Raw genomic sequence first — 17,897 nt, 5'->3', positions numbered from 1 at the left:
TGCTGAATGCTCCATGCTAAACATCCTGCATGGTACACACCTTTCCCCAACACACAGAGACAGTGGTCATCCATTTATGCAATTACCTAGTTGCAGATCACATTCTGCCTCTTGTGCTCCCACTTTATCACAGGGCAGAAGTAAGGCGGTCCTGTTCTCAGGCTGTTAAGACATGTCCTTGAGTTTGTGAGGCTGGATGTGCTGGTGGGAGGACTAGGGCTGGGAGTGTGCATGTGCTTCTGCTTCATCTGTTCTCAGAGACCCTGATTCCTGCTGTCACTCGGCCAGTGCTGCCTTGGAAGTGCTTAGCTCTGGAGTGCCTCTGCCTGTGCCTCATGCCCACGAGGGCCACGGTCTCATCTTGAGTGGTGTCTTCCGGCAGAGCAGCCCATTGTTCCTTGACCAGGTTGGGCTGTCTCTCCCAGACCAGAGGGGAGTCTTGGGCCAGGGACCAGGTGGGATGTCCCGAGACAGGTTTCAGTGACAGTTACAGGGCCACTCTGTCCTCAGGGGAGGAGGACGTTGAAGATGGTTGGAGCCCTTCAGGCTGAGGAGGACAAGCAGGCCGTTGTGGCCACTTGAGGGGCCAGGGGCCACAGCTCTGCAGGAGCAAAGGTCTCGGGTCAGCGCTGGTACAGCCAGAGGATGCCGGCCTCATGCAGGTCCTTCCACAGGGTGGCTTCCAGGGACAGGTCGTGGTTCACATAGAATATCAGCGGCTTCTTTATTCGCTCGAAATAGTGGTCAGAAAACTTCCAGTAGTTGCTTGTGATGAAGCCATAGGCACTAACCTGGACAAGGACAGTCACTGATTTAGCACTTACAAAGCCTCTAGTGGTGCAGACTCCTCTAAGGTGACATGAATTCAGGAAGCCTCCCCCCCCCCCAGGTGACTTGGTGAAGATGCGGGCAAACAGCCATTCTCACATCTGGCACTGTGCTCTTTCTGCACCTTCTCTGACCCCAGCCCTAGAAATCCTAGGTAGATATTACCTAAATGTGTGTGCCCAGTCACAGACTGGTGAGTAGCTGGGTTGGGTTTTGAACTTTTGGTCTGTGACACCAAAGTCGTCATCATTAAGCTCAAGACGGAGGCAGAAAACCCCTTACTACCCTATTCCATCAGGGACGGCGGACAAGAGACTCGTGCTACAATCGGGAAAAGGAGACCAGCGCCCTGAGTGGCCTCCCACTCTTGTGCTGGATTCAGCGTGGGTCACTTTCCTTGGAAATTGCTTCTCAACCTCTCTGTGTGGCTTATGTGGGCACCACCCCATCAACAGTGTCTCATACAGTGATTTCAGAGATTCCGTGTATGGAAGGCCGCCCACCTCTGTTCTAGAATGTCATAAAAATACATCCCTGCTCACCTGTTTTAAGAAGATTTTGCTTTCCCAAGAACAACTGGGTACCATAGGCCTCAGCATGCAGAGCGGCTGCCCTGGGCCAGAGCAGGTGAAAGAAGGAAGCCTGGGGAGGGTGGCTTGAGAGGAAAGGCAAGTCTGCCCCAGGAGACTGTCCTGCAAGGGACCCTGGAGAGCACTTCCTCCAGCCTGTTCCCTAGAATAGATCACTCCTGCAGTTGGAGATCTGGTGCCCCACGGGCTACAGGCCCGGAGTCCCAGGTCTTAGCTGACAAGCCTCATGTGGGGGACATCATCATGGCTCAAGCTGAGTTTTGTGCACACCTGCTCTGCTGCTGTGGGCTCCTAAAAGAAGCTCTCTTACCTGGTCACAGGTATGCAGAGCTGTCAGCAGCATGAGGGCCCCAGTACTAGGCATATATAGGTCTCCAAATTTTGTATTGATCAACTTGGACTTCAGAAACCTAGAAGCAAAAAGAGGCATTACAACTCAAAAGACTTTTGGTGTTCTCGTGGCTCAGTGGTTAATGAATCCGACTACGAACCATGAGGTTGCGGGTTTGATCCCTGGCCTTGCTCAGTGGGTTAAGGATCTGGCGTTGCCGTGAGCTGTGTAGGTTGCAGATGCGGCTCGGATCCCGCGTTGCTGGGGCTGTGGTATAGGCCGGCAGCTACAGCTCCGGTTGGACCCCTATCCTGGGAACCTCCATATGCCGTGGGTGGGAGCGGCCCTAGAAATGGCAAAAAGACCAAAAAAAAGGAAAGAAAACTCAAGACTTTCTTGGAGTCACTGTCGTGACTCAATGGAAATGAATCTGACTAGTATCCATGAGGACGCAGGTCTGGTCCCTGGCCTGCCTCAGTGGGTTAAGGATCCCGTGTTTCCCTGAGCTGCGCAGATGCTGGCTCGGATCTGGCGCTGCTGTGGCCGGGGTGTACACCAGGGGCGGCTGCAGCTCCGATCTGACCCCTAGCCTGGGAACCTCCACATGCTGTGGGTGTGGCCCTAAAAAGACCAAAACAAAAACAAAAAAAACTCAAGACTTTGTTGGCCTTACAGACCAGCTGGATGGTTGTACCCTTACATCAAGTCAGGCGGTTTGGAAGACAAGCATTTCTGGCCAATCCACCCCCTATTTGGGAAAAGACTAGATGAACTACATGCAAAAATCTTTGGTTGAAATGACACCTTAGGCAACAGGGTGAGAAAGGAACAGCCCCTTTTAAAGCTGCACCAGTGAGGCCCTTCCCCATTCCTCCCACTCCCTGGAAACAACGCCTAGGGGGTCGGTGGCCTAGTTATTTCACCAGCAGCCTAAGTTTCTGCTTCCACAATTTGGCCAAGCAGGAGCCACATATGAGGCTAGAGCACACAGGTCCGGTGACAAATCACTGGTGAGATGGTGCATGCGTGTGCATGTGTACTGCATTCAGTGGCCCCCAGGCAGTCCTAAAGGGAAGCCACGGATTGGGGACCTCCAGCCTGGGCCTCAGCCCTGAATTCACACATTGCTTGGCTTCTCAGCCCCTTCTGGTGAGTGGTCTGCAGTCTGCCTCCCAGACCTGCTGTGTGTCCAGGGGTGCTGGCCTCCAGGCCTTTGTAGGGTCCTTAGCTGTGCCACTGCTGACACCTTGGGCAGAGTTCTCTGTTGTAGGGACTGGCCTCATGGGATGCTCAGCAGCATCCCTGGCCTCTGCCCACTAGTGGCACTCATGCTTACCTAGTGACAACAAAAAATGTCTCCAGACCAGGACAACTAACTGTCCAGGCTCCTGCTGAGAACCCCTAGCAGGAGGGAGGGGAGGAGGGGGGCTTGAGATCTGAGGGCACTTGTTCCCCAGGCTCCTCCCAAGGTGGCTCTGCATAGGCTGTTTGGGCTTGAAAGTGATGCCTTGGCTTGTACTAGGCCCACCCCTATTGTCCCCCTATACCTGCCGATGCCTTGTGAGTGTCCTGGAGTTAACCTCCTGCTGAGTTCCCTGTCCATTTCCTGTCTACCTGGACTGATGGACTCCCCCCACCATCAAGGCGCTTATTAAATAAACTAGTAAGTGAAACAGTGTAAGTCCCCAAGGCGTTCTTGGCACTTGGCTTGGGTGTGGGTTTCAGCGTGGGGGCTGGAGCAGTGCTGGAGGTGGGGGTGCAAGTGGGAGGCAAGGGGAGCTGTTCCCCAGGCACCACCCTCCCCCCCCCTCACCTGACCTACCTCTCTCTCAGGTAGCTGATGAAGTCTGGATGGAGTAGCTTGAATTTGCTGGCGGAGGCTTCTGGCCCAAAGTAGGTCTGCGGCCTAGGACCCACGATAGAAGTGGACAGAGCGGCCAGGGCTGTCGTAGGGCCCGTTGGGGAGTGAGGAGAGGGGGAGGGTGCTGGGGCGGCGGCGGTGGATGGACCGGTAGGGACGGGGCTGGGAGTAGTAGCGCGAGAAGGGCGTGTAGAAGGTGGCGGGCAGCACCGTGGGGACCACGTGCGGCTTCCCCCCCACCAGGAGCTCGGGGGGCGGGGAGTAGGAGAGGGAGGAGGGGGGCGTGAACAGAGCGGGAGGAGTGGGGTAGGAGCTGTGGACCCGGGGGTGGTGGGGAGGGGCTGGGAGGAGAGGGAAGTAGAGAGACTTGGGGGGCGTGCGCTCGCGGCGGGTCCGGGGAGGGCAGGGGAAGGCGCAGGGGAAGCACTGGTTTTGGGGGAGCGGTGATGTAGGAGGCTGGAAAAAGGGGGGCTCCTTCAGGAAGCGGGGCACATAGGGGGCGATGTAGGACGGGATGCCCCGAATGGGCCCGATGTAGGAGATCGAGGAGGCAGGGCTGTGGGAGGGCGACCTGGCGCCTGGCACCGGGGGCGTCTGGGAAGAATTTCGAGACAGGGATTTTAAGCCTGATTGGGAGGGAGATTTGGAGGTGGGCGGAGTGGCGTTTTGGGCTGACGCTCGAGGCTGGATGTGCGGGCTGGGAGTCAGGGAGGAAGCCCTGGAAGAGGGCTGTGAGGCACTCGGGGTAGCGGGGTGAGAGGGCGGGCGGGAGGAGGACCCCCGGGTGGGGGATGGGGAAGGGCCTGAGCCACCTGAGCTGGCGTAGGGCTGCGGGTTGACGTGGTTGGATCGGGACTGGGAGGGGGACTGGGTGGGGGACGGATTAGGGGTATGGGAGGGGGAGTTCATTGGTGTCGGGGAGGCTTATGTCCACCGGGTGTCTTTGAGCCAGCCCCCCCAAGAGCCCAGTCCCGCCTGTGTCACAGAGCCCACCCTCCTGACCAGCTTCCGCACTGTGAGCTAGTGTCAAGCATTGTTGGGTAATCAGGAGGGTGGGGGTGGGGGTGGGGGTGGCCTGGTCTCTGAGGACTTAACCCCTAAGGACCAATCAGAAGCTGGTGGGCAGGTACCCTGGGGTCACCGAGAGAGGAGGGCTGGTCATTGTGGCCACAGGCATAACATAGATTCCCAAGGACCTGACTGAGACAAGAAATGGTCTCAGCACCAAAGGGAGAAGGTTCAGATGAGGCCAGGACATGGTTCAAGAGAGCTGGACGTAGGCCTGCTGCCACCAGGAAGGTGGGGGAGAAAGACAGAGGGCCCTTTGTTCCCACTGCTCAGGACGCTGGGCCCACGTTGCCTGCTCTCTCGTTTCATGGGCAGTCTTGGGAGGGTGCCCGCCAGGATGAGTGGAATGGATCCTAGCCCCCAGACACAATGTGCTCAACAGGACAGCACAGCCAGCTGCGGACAGGCCCTGCCGATGCTGCCAGCTGGGCGGCTGGGTTGGTTATGGGGGCAGCAGCCCAAAGCTGAGCGGCCAGGCCTGCCTGCTCCATTTAGAAAGGAGCCCCCTGAACCTACATCCCATCTTATCAGGAGGGTCCTGGGGGACCAGCAACGTTACCTGGTCTCTCCTGGGGGTAGGGAAAAAGAGCTTAACCCCCCAGTGCTCTGTTGAATTCCTGGGGACTTTCTTGCTGCCCTCACCCACCTTTCCCATCCGACAGGGGGCCCTGGGAGAAAGGGGAGCCCGCCACAGCACTGCCATGTCCTGTCCCCCGTGTGGCTCCTCACCTGTCCCCTTTATCATGGCCCTCGGGGACAGGCACGCCCAGAATGGCCGATCTCAGCATCACGTAGTCTCGGATGTCTGAGGGGATGAAGATATAGCGCAGGTCCTGTGGGGGCAACAGAGAAACAGCCCCAGTAGAGCAGGACCAGGACCACGTCGAGCCCCTGCTCAGAGTGGACAGCCCTCCACCCAGTCTTGTCATCTGCCCCAAGGGGGCACTTCCCTGTGCGCCTGTAATTCCCACTTTTCAGGGACCTGGTGGACTCAGCACCCACTCGCAAGCCCTTTGATACTCCTGCCCTCAGGAGGCGAAGCTCACTGCCACGCCCTGAGTGTGGGCTAGACTTAGGGACTAATGAATGGGAATTTTCTGATGGACAGAAAAAAGAGGCAGGAAGGCTGTGTGACCTTGGAGACCAGGTCAGAAAAGGCACTGGAGCTTCCTTGCTCTGTGGGACCACTCGCTGTGGGTGGAGCTGGCTGCCCCGTCTCAGGGACTCTGTGCTACTGACCTTGTCTCTGATCTTGACTCTGGCCCCAACCAGGCCTTCTGATGACAGCCGCCATCAATCCTGTTACCCCTTCGAGACCCTGAGCTGCTTTAGTTCCTGATCCAATTAAAACTGTGAGATGGTCCACGTTTGTGGTGTCAAGCTGCTAAGTTTGGGGGTCACTTGTGATGCGACTGTAGACTCCAGGTTCTGTGGCTACCCCAGAAATGAAGCTGCCTCATTGGGTTCCACCCCAAGCTAAGCCAGGCCTTTACCGGCGACTGGATACTGTGGTTAGGACACTCCTCAATTCCCTGTTCAGAGGAGGAAGCTTCTAGAACCTCAAGCCAGTCCCTTATCCTGGGACCTCCCCGCTGCACGTGGTAACCACCCGCTCTGGAAGGGAAGCTCGGCGTTACAGCAACTGGGAGTGGCTGAACAACCCTGGAGGCGGCAGGCATCCGGTTCCCCATTAGCGAGCTCGGAGCACGGTCCCCAACCTCTCTGAACCTCGGCTTCCTGCACAGGGCTGCTGGGGGCCCATGTCACGATTCTAGCGGGCAGCGTGGGGAGAGGGAAACAACCCGAGGCCTGGGCTCAGAGGGGCCTGGGTTTTGATGATTCTGGGGGGTGGGCCTGGTTGGAGCCGCTGCCCATCTGGAAACAGGCTGCTGGGATGACTGCCCAGCGCTGGGAGCAGAGGAGGCCCTCGGTACCTCTGCTCCCGCCTTGGGGGGTGGGGGAGTCTGGATCTGAATCCGCCCCCCCTGCCGCCGCCGCTTTGCTGAACGGAGGGGCCCTGAGCCCTGGTGCCCTCACCAGTAAGAGGAGCGGGGCTGCCGTGGCCTCTCTCAAGTGCCTGGCCCTCCGTAAGCCTTCAGCAAACATGACCCACTCCCGCGCCTCTCCAGAGCTGTCCGCAGCTGCCTGAAACCACGGGACACCGTCCCTGCCCAGATCCTCCTGCTCAATGGCTCCGTCCTGTGGGCCCAAGGTCCTGGAGCCACCTCCCTCTCCACTGGGCTGGGGCTTGGGGAGCGTGTAGGTCGGGAAACAAGGGCGCCCATGGTCAGGGGCAGCGGCGTGCCCCCCAGGGCCTCACCTGTCCCTGCGGCACGGAGGTGAAGCCCAGGTGGGCGTAGGCGAGGAGGGAGTTCTTCATCGTGTTCACGGTGAAGCCGTAGAAGGAGATCTTGGTGCCCACGTCGTCCTCGAAGCCTCTGGTCACAGCACCATTGAGTCTGGTCCCAACACAGGCCCGTCAGCCCGCTTCGGGCTCCAGGCCGCCGTGGGCTTCCTTCCACCGCAGGGTCCTGCCCCTCCCCCTGCCCACGGCACCCCCGGTGCCCGGTCGCCAGCCCCATCCCCACGCCTCCGGACCCCAGCGGTTGCTCGCCTTGGCCGTCTTCAGGGCCCCGCGGCCCGTCCCGGCTGCTGAGCTGCCTGAGGCGGCTGCTGCCTCCGCCCGCGGCCCTCACCCAGGGTGCTCCGGGCTGGGGAGCAGCGCTCCGCCTCCCTGGCCCCTGCTGCACATACCTGAACACGTAGTCGTGGGCATCGATGTTCTGACCCTGGCGGGAGCCATTCAGAATGCCCCCGTTCCCCACCACGGCACACCGGATGCAGCGCGGAAGCCGCTGCCTGGAGACGGCGAACAGCCTGGTGCTCTCAGAGCCGTTCAGGAGGCCCAGGGTGGAGGTGATGGCTGGGGGTGCGGGACAGAGCGGGTCACTGGGGCCTTCCCCACACTGCTCCTGGCATCCCACCTGCCCGAGGCCGGGCACCAGCCCCTCCAGGGGGCGCAGGCGTGGAGGGGAAAGGAAAGTCCGGGTCAGGACAGCCGAAGAGAGGATGGTGGGCGCGGGGCTTGGGTGTGCCCGCAGCAGTCTCAAGAACTCACTTAACTAGTTCTCCCAGGACTCTGCATTCCAAAGGAAAAGAATTTGAGGCACACGAGGGGTGAGGGGCAGACTGGATGCGGACGGTGCCCTGGGCGGGTCCCCACCATAGCCGCTGTCCCCTCCCGAATTTGGACACTGGCATCTTTCATGCCAGGGAGGCACCAGGCTGGAGAGAGAGAGCCAAGCCCCTCTCCCTGACCATGCAGTGCTTGCAGAGCCTGCAGTGCTTGCAGAGCCTGCAGTGCTTGCAGAGCCTGCAGTGCTTGCAGAGCCTGCAGTGCTTGCAGAGCCTGCAGTGCTTGCAGAGCCTGCAGTGCTTGCAGAGGCAGGGGGTAGGCCAGGAGCCCCAAGGCAGCAGTGTTGAGCGCTGAGGCCCACCGGGGACAAAGGGGCAGGGGGGTCCTACGTCTTGGTGTCGTGAGGGCGGAGAGGCCCATCCTGCACCAAGGCCGGAAGCAAGAATGGCCTGAGGCCAGAGGGCTGCAGGTTACCTTGGCGGGAGAGCCCCTGCCAGCCATAGGGGGCTTTGTGCTGGCCCAGGCGGTCCCAGAGCTCCTGGTTAAAGAGGCCCCCGGACAGCAGCACTGGAGTGGAGAGATCGAACAGGGCCCTGAAGTGGGGGTGCCGCTGAATGGCGGGATAAAGTGGGTGTTGGCAGGATGTGCTCTGTGGGTGAGAAGATAAGAGGGCTGTTCCTGGAAGTTGGGGTGGGTAGGAGCCTCCCTAGGAGCCAGCAGACCCCACAAAAGGCTGGAAGGGGAAGAGCTCCCCTTTCCCCTCCAGACTTGGCCCCCCCTCCCCCCAACTGCAAGCCAAGCTGGCCTGTAGTGCAGCAGCCTAGTGCGGGTCAGAGGGCTTTCTGGATTTACCCTGCCCAGCCCTTCTGGATGCCACATCTCTGGGGCCTCATGGCTCTGGCCTCCTAGTACTTCACCTCACACTTAGGGGGAACTTCGGGGCATTTCCCCACAAATGGTAAGACCTGCCTGCCCGGTGCTGGAGGAGGTCCAGCCTGGGCTTTGGAATCTGTCTGCCTGGATCCAGATCCCAGCTCTGGCAGTCCCTGCGGGAGCATTTGCGTGGGGAGAGGGCTGCTGAGAAGGTTTATGACACCTTTCTTCTGGCTGGAGCTGATAATGGGTTGAACGGCGTCCCCCACCCCCCTCAACTCACGTCTGCCCGCAACCTCAGAATGGGACCTCTCCGTGGACACAGGGCCTCTGCAGATGTAGGGAATTGAGATGAGATGGGACAGTACTGAGGCAGGCCCTAAATTCTGTGACTGGTATCCTTAGAAGAGGGCACGTCAGATGGCGACAGAGGCTGCGTGATGCAGCCCCGGCCAGGGACACCAGGAGCCACCAGGAGCTGGGAGGGGCCGGGAGGGGATCTTGCCAGAGCCTTCAGAGGGAGAGGGCCCTGTGACGCCCTGATTTTGGACTTCTAGCCTCTGGAACAGTGGGAGAATCCACTTCTCTTGTTTCATGCCACCCAGCTTGGGGTACTTTGTTCCAGCGGCCCTAGGAAAGCATCGGGGCCTAGAGGAGGGGAGGGCCGTGCACCCAGCAGGCCCCGGCCTGTCTGCCGGCGGCCCCCATACCAGAATCCCAGAATGTGGTGGCCCGGGCGGGGCTCTTCTTTCCACTGATGGGGGCTCTTTGTCGAGCCACTGGTTTGATCAAAGGACAGTGTGGGCAAGAGCTGTACAGTCACTTGTGCTGCTGTGTGACATATGAGGACCTAAAAACCACTGCACAAAACTGTGCAGTCAAAACCACAGGGCCGGAGTTCCTACTTTGGCACAGCAGTTAACGAACCCAGCCAGGATCCATGAGGACGCAGGTTTGATCCCTGGCCTCGCTCAGTGAGTTAAGGATCCAGCATTGCCATGAGCTGTGGTGTAGGTCGAAGACACAGCTCAGATCTGGCATGGCTGTGGCTGTGGCTGTGGCCAGCGGCTACAACTCCGATTGGACCCCTAGCCTGGGAACCTCCATGTGTCAAGGGTGGGGCCCTAAAAAGCCCCCCCCCAAAAGCCCCCCCAAAACAAAAACCAAACCAAACCACAGGGCTTTGGGGAAAAGGGATTAGCCCTCAAAAACTTGGTCAGTGATGTGTAAAATGAGGAGGGACCTAGGAAAGATTGAAGCAGTTTTATGTACACTCACTGGCTTTGAAACACTTAAGTACTACTAGAAATATGGCACTTGACCTTGGAAGAGACTTGACACTTGCTGGGGACATGGGTGTCGGGGTTGGCACCTTGTGCGTTATCATGAAGTGGTGGAAAGCCCGTTACAGCATGCAGGGTGAAGCAGAGGGTGACCTCAAGTGTGCGTGTGTGTGCCTTTTGTGTATTCCTGTGTGGCTTCCTTTGGGGGGGGGATGGTTTTTTGCATTTACCAGTGTTCTTGCTGACAAAATATCTGATAAACACACATGCAAATTGTGTTCTCAGATTGCTTAATATATCAGTCTTCATGGAACAAGCGCACATTTTCAAAACAAGCATCAAAGAAGACACTGCACTGATTTCACAACCGTTGTTTAGCTTAGATATGTTTTCCAGGGCCTTCTTTACAAAACTCCAGGAGAAAAACCCTCAGGTCTCTGTATCAGGAAAGGCTGTACTTCCCTCGGACAGCTGACTTGCTTTTGTCTCATGGACACACTGGCAAAGGTTCCTTCTTTGCTGCGGCCACCAGGAAGCTGAGAGCCAACTAGATAGCCCAGCTCTTACACCTTGTGGCATATTTTTCATGCACTTGGCTGACATTGTCTAATTTTCCTACTTTTCTTTTTCCTTCACCTGCTGCTTCATTTTATTCTATTTTATGTTTTTGCCTTGTCATATGTATCCAAAAGCCACCTCAGATCCTTCGCTTAAACTAAGTGAGGACATGTGTCAGTTAGCATCACGCAGCTGGAGATGAAAAGGACTGGAGGAAATATAAAGATGACCTGGTCAAGCACTTTTAAGATGCGTGAGGTCTCTCTTCAGCCAGCAGGTCAAGTGTCCACCTGGCCTCTGTTCTCAAACCTGGGGGGGTGGGGTCCCCTACCCCCTGCCCAGGGCTACTTGCTGTCTCTGACAGCCCGGCAGTTCCCGCGTCTTGCATGCAGTGAAATCTTGTTCCCTGAGGCTTCAGTTAACAAGTTCCAGTGGGTCTCTTGGGTGTTAAAAACAACCCTTAAACCCAAACCCACCCAGAACCGCGGTCATCACCCTGTCCCGCCGCGGCGCACAGCGGGGCTGAGCCTGAGCCGCGCGGCCCCCGGGGTCAGAGCAGGCTCTGGGGTCGAGCAAGAGGCTGGAATCCCAGCACCAGCTCTTCTCCACGTGTGCCGTGAGCAGCGGATCTGACCTCCACAGCTCATCTTACTGTCTGTAAAAGCCACCTCACTGGGCTACCCGTGAGGCCGAAGGGGGGAGGACGCCCTTTCAGGCCGTCGTCAGTGTGGCCTGCGACAGAGCAGGGCCCGGGAGGTTCTCACGCGCCTTCCCTGGGCTTGGTGCGTACTCACACCGAGCCAGTAAGTGTGACTTTTCCATAAAGAGACATTTCGAATGTAACATGCACAGAGCTTCTAAAGATACATCAAGACTTCCAAGAACGTTTGGGCTGGCTGCACCCCAGGGATCCGTACGGAGTCGGTCTTTGCTGCTGGGCTGCAGGGAGCCCCTGGGGTCAGGTCTGAGGAACCCTGACTGGCCTCGTTCCCCCAGGGGTTCCCGGGGGCCCCCACCCAGCGGTCTCACGAGAAGGCCCTCACTTGCTCTCGTCTCTCCCTCCTCCCGGCTTGCTCACTTGAGGATGCACAGAACCGCCGTGGGGTAGCCGGGCCCTGTACCTTGCTCGTCCAGAAATTCGATGCCTTGAGTCCCAAGAAAGCTCGAGATGATGTGCTGTTCCTAGGGAGAAGGCGGACGTAAAGCAGGGGTCTGACCTCCCCCAGAACCCGCTGTCTGACTCTCTTCGATGCCGGGGCTGACAACGTCCATCAGGGTCTGACTTTTCTTTTTTCCCCTATACTCTGATTTCTGCCGCCTCTGTCTCTTTCGGCACACAAAACAGTCACACTATTATGGGCTGCCTAGCTGTAGCAACCCAGAAATCAAGAAGCCCCTTGGCAAGCAGCCGAAATGTGGAATGTATAGGAACGGCGAGATGGTGGTTAAGAGATGAAAACATAAGTTTTCTTGTGGTGCAGAGGATTAAGGATCCGGGGGTGTCACTCTTGTGGCTCTGGTTACAGCTGTGGTGCAGGTTTGATCCCTGGCCAGAGAACTTCCACATGGTGTGGGGCGTGGCCAAAAAAATTTTTTTAATTTTTTTTTAAAAAAGGAAAGCTTGCCAGCCCCCTGGGCTTGTGACCATCTGAGGGTCTCTCTGCTAAGGCCCCTGAGGCAGGTGCCTTGGGTTCCCCCCCAGTGAAGGTGTGGTTGGCCTGGTCCCAGTGCCCCACTTGCCTGGATTCTTCACTGTCAGTCCTTTTTTTTTTTTTCTTTTTTTTTAGCCACACTTGAGGCTCGTGAAAGTTCCTGGACCAGGGATGGAACTTGCGTCACAGTTGTGACCTGACCCATAGCAATGAGAACACCAGATCCTTAACCTGCTGAGCCACGAGGGAACTCCCCTAGGTCCTTTTTGGTCCCCCATTGCAGAGATCACACAGCCTCCTCTCACCAGTCAGATTTCCATCCCACCTGCCACCCTGCTTATCCACCTCCTAAGGAGGCTGAGTCTGGACCTGACTCCTGGTGTTTAGCTACAGTGCAGACATCACCAAAGCAACAAGGATGTGGACAGGTTCTTGGGTTGTACTAGATTTCTATTTTTAACTTTTTTTTTTTTTTTTTAAGGGCTACACCCACAGCATAAGGAAGTTCCCAGGCCATGGGTGGGATCCAAGCTACAGCTGCTGGCCTTTGCCACAACCACAGCAACACCAGATCTGAGCCATGTCTGTGACCTACACCACCCCTCATGGTAACACTGGATCCTTAACCCATTGAGTGGGGCCAGGGATCAAACCTGAGTCCTCATGGATACTGGTGGGGTTTGCTACCACTGAGCCACAACAGGAACTCATGTACTAGATGTTTAGAAGATGAAAGATCCGAGTTCCCATCGTGGCGCAGTGGTTAATGAATCCGACTAGGAACCGTGAGGTTGCGGGTTTGATCCCTGGCCTTGCTCAGTGGGTTAAGGATCTGGCGTTGCCGTGAGCTGTTGTGTAGGTCACAGGCGTGGCTCGGATCCAGTGTTACTGTGGCTCTGGCGTAGGCCGGTGGCTACGGCTCGGATTCGACTCCTAGCCTGGGAACCTCCATATGCTGCGGGAGCGGCCCAAGAAATGGCCAAAAGACAAAAAGACAAAAAAAAAAGAAGAAGATGAAAGATCTTTTGTGTGTTTTTGTTTTTTGGTTGCACCCACAGCCCAAAGCATGTGAAAGTATCCAGGGATCAAACCTGCACCACAGCAGTGACCTGAGCCACAGTAGTGATAACGCTGGCTCCTTGACAGTTTAGGCCACCGGGGAACACTGAAAGATTTTTTTTTTTTTTTTTTTTGCTTTTTAGGGTTGCACCTGCAGCATATGGAGGTTCCCAGGCTAGGGGTCCAATTGGGGCTGCAGCTGCTGGCCTACATGACAGCGACAGCAACACCAGATCCCAGCCGTGTCTGTGACCTACACCCCAGCTCCCAGCAGCGCCAGATCCGTAACCCACTGAGTGAAGCCAGGGATCGAACCTGCAACCTCATGGTTCCTAGTCAGGCTTCTTAACTGCTGAGCCACAAGGAAAACTCTGAAAGATCTTTTAAAAAGCTTTGTTGCAGTATAATGGACGTTTAGTTTAGCAAACTTGATATGTATATGTTTGTATCAGTTACTTTCAGTTGCTGCTCATATGCATTTCAGAGTATCTTTACACAAAACTTGACAAGGATCCCCTTTCTTAATACCCTCAATCCTTTTCAGACCTTCTTCTTATGCAGTTTCTGACACCAAGGAGATTAAGTGACTTCAGGTATCCCTGGCTGGAGCACCTTTTGTTTTAAAGGGACTGGACTGATAATCAGTTGCAAGCCTGTTTCATATTGTTTTGCAACTTTGGATGCCCTTTCACCTTGTTTCCCTAGAGCAGATACTAATTTTGCTCTCATTCAGTTGTGCCTGGAGCAGGGACTGGGCTGGTGGGAAAGCAGCTGGAGGGGAAAGCCCGGGCCCAGAGGCCTCCACACGAGGCGCCCTAGCGGCCTGACAAACCCAGACTCTGGGCACAGCTCGGTTTGCCCTCCAGAAGTAAAGCTAAATCCTTTCGAGGTTTCTTCAGTAATTGGAACCATCACCTACCCAAGGCAGGCTCTCAAATGAAAGGACGGTGCCCAGGGTCAGCGGGAGGGAGTGGAGCAGCGCGCAGGAGGAGGCTCAGGGAGGGGAGTTTGGAGGGAGCCCAGAACGGGCCCTTGTCCGCCTCTTCAGCAGATCGAGTCTAGGCTGAGCTTACCAAAGTAAACAGCCGAGCAGAGCGCGGGGAGAGAAGGGAGCCGGATGTGGGGAGGCCAGAGACCAGGGCCCGTGGGAGAGGCGACCTGCCGCAGCGCCGCTGTGGAGCCCGCCAAAGTTGGAATCGGAAGCCTGGGGTCCCAGCCTCCAAAATAGAGTCTGAACAATGTGATGTTGGCGAGAGAGAATTTGTGGCAAAAAGGAGACTGTTTTTATCTGATTCGGATGTCCCAGCGAAATGTGGACGGTAGGAAGGGTTTCTAACCAGGGCTGGAGGGAAGTTAACGCCAGACTCGGGAGCGGATCGCTGGTGCCCACAGCCCGAGGTCCCTCTCGGACCTGGCAGAGGCTGTGCGGCCCGGGCAGCACGAGTTTAACGCCGGGGTGAAGGCTCAAGGCGCTGGGGACAGAGGGCCGCTGTGCCCTTGGATGGGCGCCCTGCGCGTCCCCTGCGCCCTCCCCGACGGGTCCCGCGGCAGCCCCTACCTGGCTCCGGACCTGTGCTCCGAGTACGACTCCACCGCCGAGGAGTACAGGGCGACGAAGATCCCCGAGCAGGCAGCGGTGAGCAGGAGCAGCAGCCAGAAGAGCGGCCCGCGCGGGAGCCCCATGCAGCCCCTGCCCGCGGGCGTCCGGTCGGCCGCTGTCCCGGGCAGAGGGGAGAGACCCGGGTGGCCGGGCCGAACTACCGGGGTCGGCCGGCCCCCGCGGCGCCTCTCCGCCACGCCGCTCCCTCTCGGGGACTGCGCGGCGGGTCTCGGAGGCGAGAGTGCGGCCCCGGCGCTCGGAGCTGCCCGCGCCCCTCTGCCGCTGCCCTTTGCCCGAGGGGCTTGGACGGCGGGCGCTCCCGCCCGCGCCCAGCCCAGGACGCCGCGAGCCGGGGCTGGGCAGGGCGCTTTCCGGTGCCGTCAAGGGCGGGCGGGCGCGCGCGGTCCGGGGGCTGCGGGGCGCGGGGAGACGCCGCCACCTGGCGCGTGGGCTGAGCACTGCGCCCTCCCGGGCCCCAGCCCTTTGCCCTTTGCCGGGGAGGGGGGCGGGGGTGGAGGCGCAAACCCCGGCGGCTCAGACCCGGGGTGGAGCTCGAGAGGAGGACGGAGGGGGTCTGCCGGGACGGGATGGGTGGGGGCGCTGAGCTGTTTACCCCGCTCTTTTGGGGACTGGCCAGGCTCCCCAGGCGCGTTGCGTGCCTGTGACCTCAGCATCCCAGAGACACCTGTAAGGTGTAGCAGGGGCTGCGCGGTCGGGAAGGGCCGGGGCGCTCGGCGCTCATGCCTCGAAGCGGGGGCCGCCTGGGGAGTGAGCAGTCTGACACCGTAGTCTCCAGTGAGCAGCCTCCTGGCCTTAGACCTCAGAAGACTGTGAAGGAGCCCAACTATCAGGAACTGCGAGCCGGAGAGGGACCCGCTCTTGGCCACTGGCTTTCTGCGCGCCCCGGTTCTTTACATATTGGGGCCAGTCTGGGTGCAGCCACAGGCGTCCGTCCAGTTGCAGTGCTTCCCGCAAAGCTTCCTGAGGCCTTGCCTCCAGTCGGGAACGGGTCATCTGGGTCAGTTCTCACAAATTTTGAAACTACAACTGGCTACCCTGCTGATGGACACTGCTTAGAACTGATGGTTTCCCATCTTATCTTTTAATCTTTATGCTTTTCAACCACCCGTAGATGGTAGTTAGCCCTTGAATAGCACCTCCTCCCATCTCCTGGTGGCAGATGAAACATCAGACCTCTCTCCGAGCCCCCAAATCCCTCACCTACCCCTCCCTCTCAGTGAAAGCCTCACAGACCTCATGAAATAAAAGGGATTTACCATTAATGCCACCAGCTTTCCCTCTTCAAACCTACAGACTTGGCCTCCACGCAGCCCAGCCTCCACCTGCCTGGACTCCAGCGGCTGGTTGGGGAGGGCTCTCGTCCTGCGTGGGGTGACCCACCCCCATGCGTGTTGAGGCGTCAGATCCACCTCCAGTGCCTAAAAGGCAATACCGCACTCAGACAGGGCCTCCTGTCCCCCACCTGGGCTTCTCCTTCCTGCCTGCAGTCTCTCCACCCTCCACTGTCTCCCAGCAGATCAGCCCTCCCCCCAAAACTATCTTTCCTATCCAGCCAGGACCCTGGCTACTCTCATTGTAACCCAGATTTTCTTGTGTTCCCGGCTTTCTGCCCAGAAGACACCCCCCCCCCAAACCTGGATTCACACTCTGACCCACCTTGCAGCTTCCCCTGTTGCCAGCTCCCCGGTGTCTCATTCCAGGGTAGAAGGGGACATGTCACCACGCCAGCCAATGCCTTGTCCTTGCTTAGCTCCAGCTCCCAACCTGCTCCACAATGATTCCAGAACGTTACCTCTTTCCTCAAGCCTCGTCTTATCCCTGCCGTGCCTCTGAGAGGGGGGCTCCAGCTCTTCATGCCCCCCGCTGCAAAGTCATCTTCTGGCCGGAACCGTGTAGGCGCTGAGGTTTACCCTGTGTTCCAGCCAAGGGGTCCTCCTGCTGCAGTTTTGTGGACCCTGGCAGAAGACAAGGGACTCCAGGGTCAGAGACCAAGGACGTGATCACTCCTGGGACAGTGAGCAGCACACGCTTCACGACTGGGCCGCCCCCTCTGCCCCTCAGACCCTGAGAAGGTGGCAGAGGGACCCAGGAGGGTCCACACGCCATGGGTTTGCAGCACCGCCGAGGAACCCTAACAAGGAGAACCGGAGTCTTTTACAGTGAGCTGCGGGTGAACCTGCCCTTGCCCTGGTGGGAGCCACTGAAGATTATGCTGGAAGTAGGAAAACCCACCCTCTGCTCCAGACGGGGTCACTCTCCATATCTTTCCAGACTGTTTGCTGCATACCATCATTCTTGGAAAGATAGTCCGGGGCAAAAGACAGTGCCTCTGCTCACGTGTGCAAAAACGTGACGACCCCCTGAGGCCTCCCGATGCCTTCAAGGCCAGGCACCTTCACCTGCGTCCCTCCGGGCTGGCCTCGAGTGAGAGCCAGCCTCTCGGCTGTGTGTTCCCGCCTCTTGGGGTCTTGCTTCGGCAGCCATCCCCTCCCTCTCCACAGGGCCCTTATCCCCGCCTGTGAACATGGCCCCAAATATCTCGTCCTAAAGAGCAAAGCAAAACAAAGCCAAACAAAAACCTCTTTCGAGGCAACACTCTTCTTAGCTACCCTTTCCTTTCCATCCTCGTTCTTGGTGGGAAGTCCATGCTGTCTCCATTTCTGTCTGAATCTGGTGTCTTTACCCACCTCACCACTGAAACTGTCCCCATTGAGGCCACCAGGGCCTCATCATCCCCAGTGGAACCACAGAGCAGGCAATTACCAGTTCTAGTCCTGCTACATCCGCCTCTGAATTTGAATTTGGAAAAAAAAAAGTGTTCCCCTCAGGGCTACTTTTAAGTCTTTGTTAAATCCAACATCTGGCTACTCCCACAAGGTGATTCCTGCTGCCTTCCTTTTTCCATTGTAAGAGTTGAGTCATGTTTTCCTGTGCGGACCTGAAACAGACTGCCAGATATTTTTCCAGCAAGACAGTTTTATTTGGGAGTTCCCACTGTAGTGCTTGGGTTAAGGACCTGACTACAGTGGCTTGGGTC

At 57.8% G+C, this 17,897-nt stretch overlaps 2 protein-coding genes and 1 long non-coding RNA gene across 4 annotated transcripts; all 3 read right to left on the bottom strand.

Moving 5' to 3' along the window:
* Nucleotides 1-58: 58 nt before the first annotated feature.
* On the bottom strand, nucleotides 59-15,057 carry ST6GALNAC2 (ST6 N-acetylgalactosaminide alpha-2,6-sialyltransferase 2). 2 transcript variants are annotated; one of them, XM_047758562.1, is made up of 9 exons: nucleotides 14,810-15,057; nucleotides 11,650-11,710; nucleotides 8,289-8,463; nucleotides 7,433-7,601; nucleotides 6,999-7,137; nucleotides 5,408-5,511; nucleotides 3,572-3,655; nucleotides 1,729-1,828; nucleotides 59-791 (listed from the first exon to the last, which is right to left on the bottom strand). In XM_047758562.1, exons 1-9 carry the CDS (start codon nucleotides 14,920-14,922, stop codon nucleotides 624-626), a joined length of 1,113 nt encoding a protein of 370 aa, XP_047614518.1. In that variant the 5' UTR covers nucleotides 14,923-15,057; the 3' UTR covers nucleotides 59-623. The 2 variants fall into 2 exon arrangements, with proteins under 2 accessions (XP_047614518.1, XP_047614517.1); XM_047758561.1 differs by having other exon boundaries at nucleotides 14,798-15,056.
* Nucleotides 3,656-5,401, bottom strand: LOC125114916 (extensin). Its single transcript, XM_047758563.1, has one exon. It carries the CDS (start codon nucleotides 4,517-4,519, stop codon nucleotides 3,656-3,658), a length of 864 nt encoding a protein of 287 aa, XP_047614519.1. The 5' UTR covers nucleotides 4,520-5,401.
* A 196-nt stretch (nucleotides 15,058-15,253) lies between the features above and the next one.
* LOC125114917 (uncharacterized) lies at nucleotides 15,254-17,669 on the bottom strand. The gene is made up of 3 exons (XR_007131942.1): nucleotides 17,093-17,669; nucleotides 16,517-16,815; nucleotides 15,254-16,278 (listed from the first exon to the last, which is right to left on the bottom strand). It is a non-coding gene; the product is annotated as an uncharacterized LOC125114917 (long non-coding RNA).
* Nucleotides 17,670-17,897: the final 228 nt, after the last annotated feature.

The sequence above is a fragment of the Phacochoerus africanus genome, chromosome 14 (assembly GCF_016906955.1).
Source record: "Phacochoerus africanus isolate WHEZ1 chromosome 14, ROS_Pafr_v1, whole genome shotgun sequence".
NCBI lineage: Eukaryota > Metazoa > Chordata > Mammalia > Artiodactyla > Suidae > Phacochoerus > Phacochoerus africanus.
Note: the sequence above shows the minus strand (reverse complement) of the source record. Positions and strands in the feature narration are given on the sequence as shown.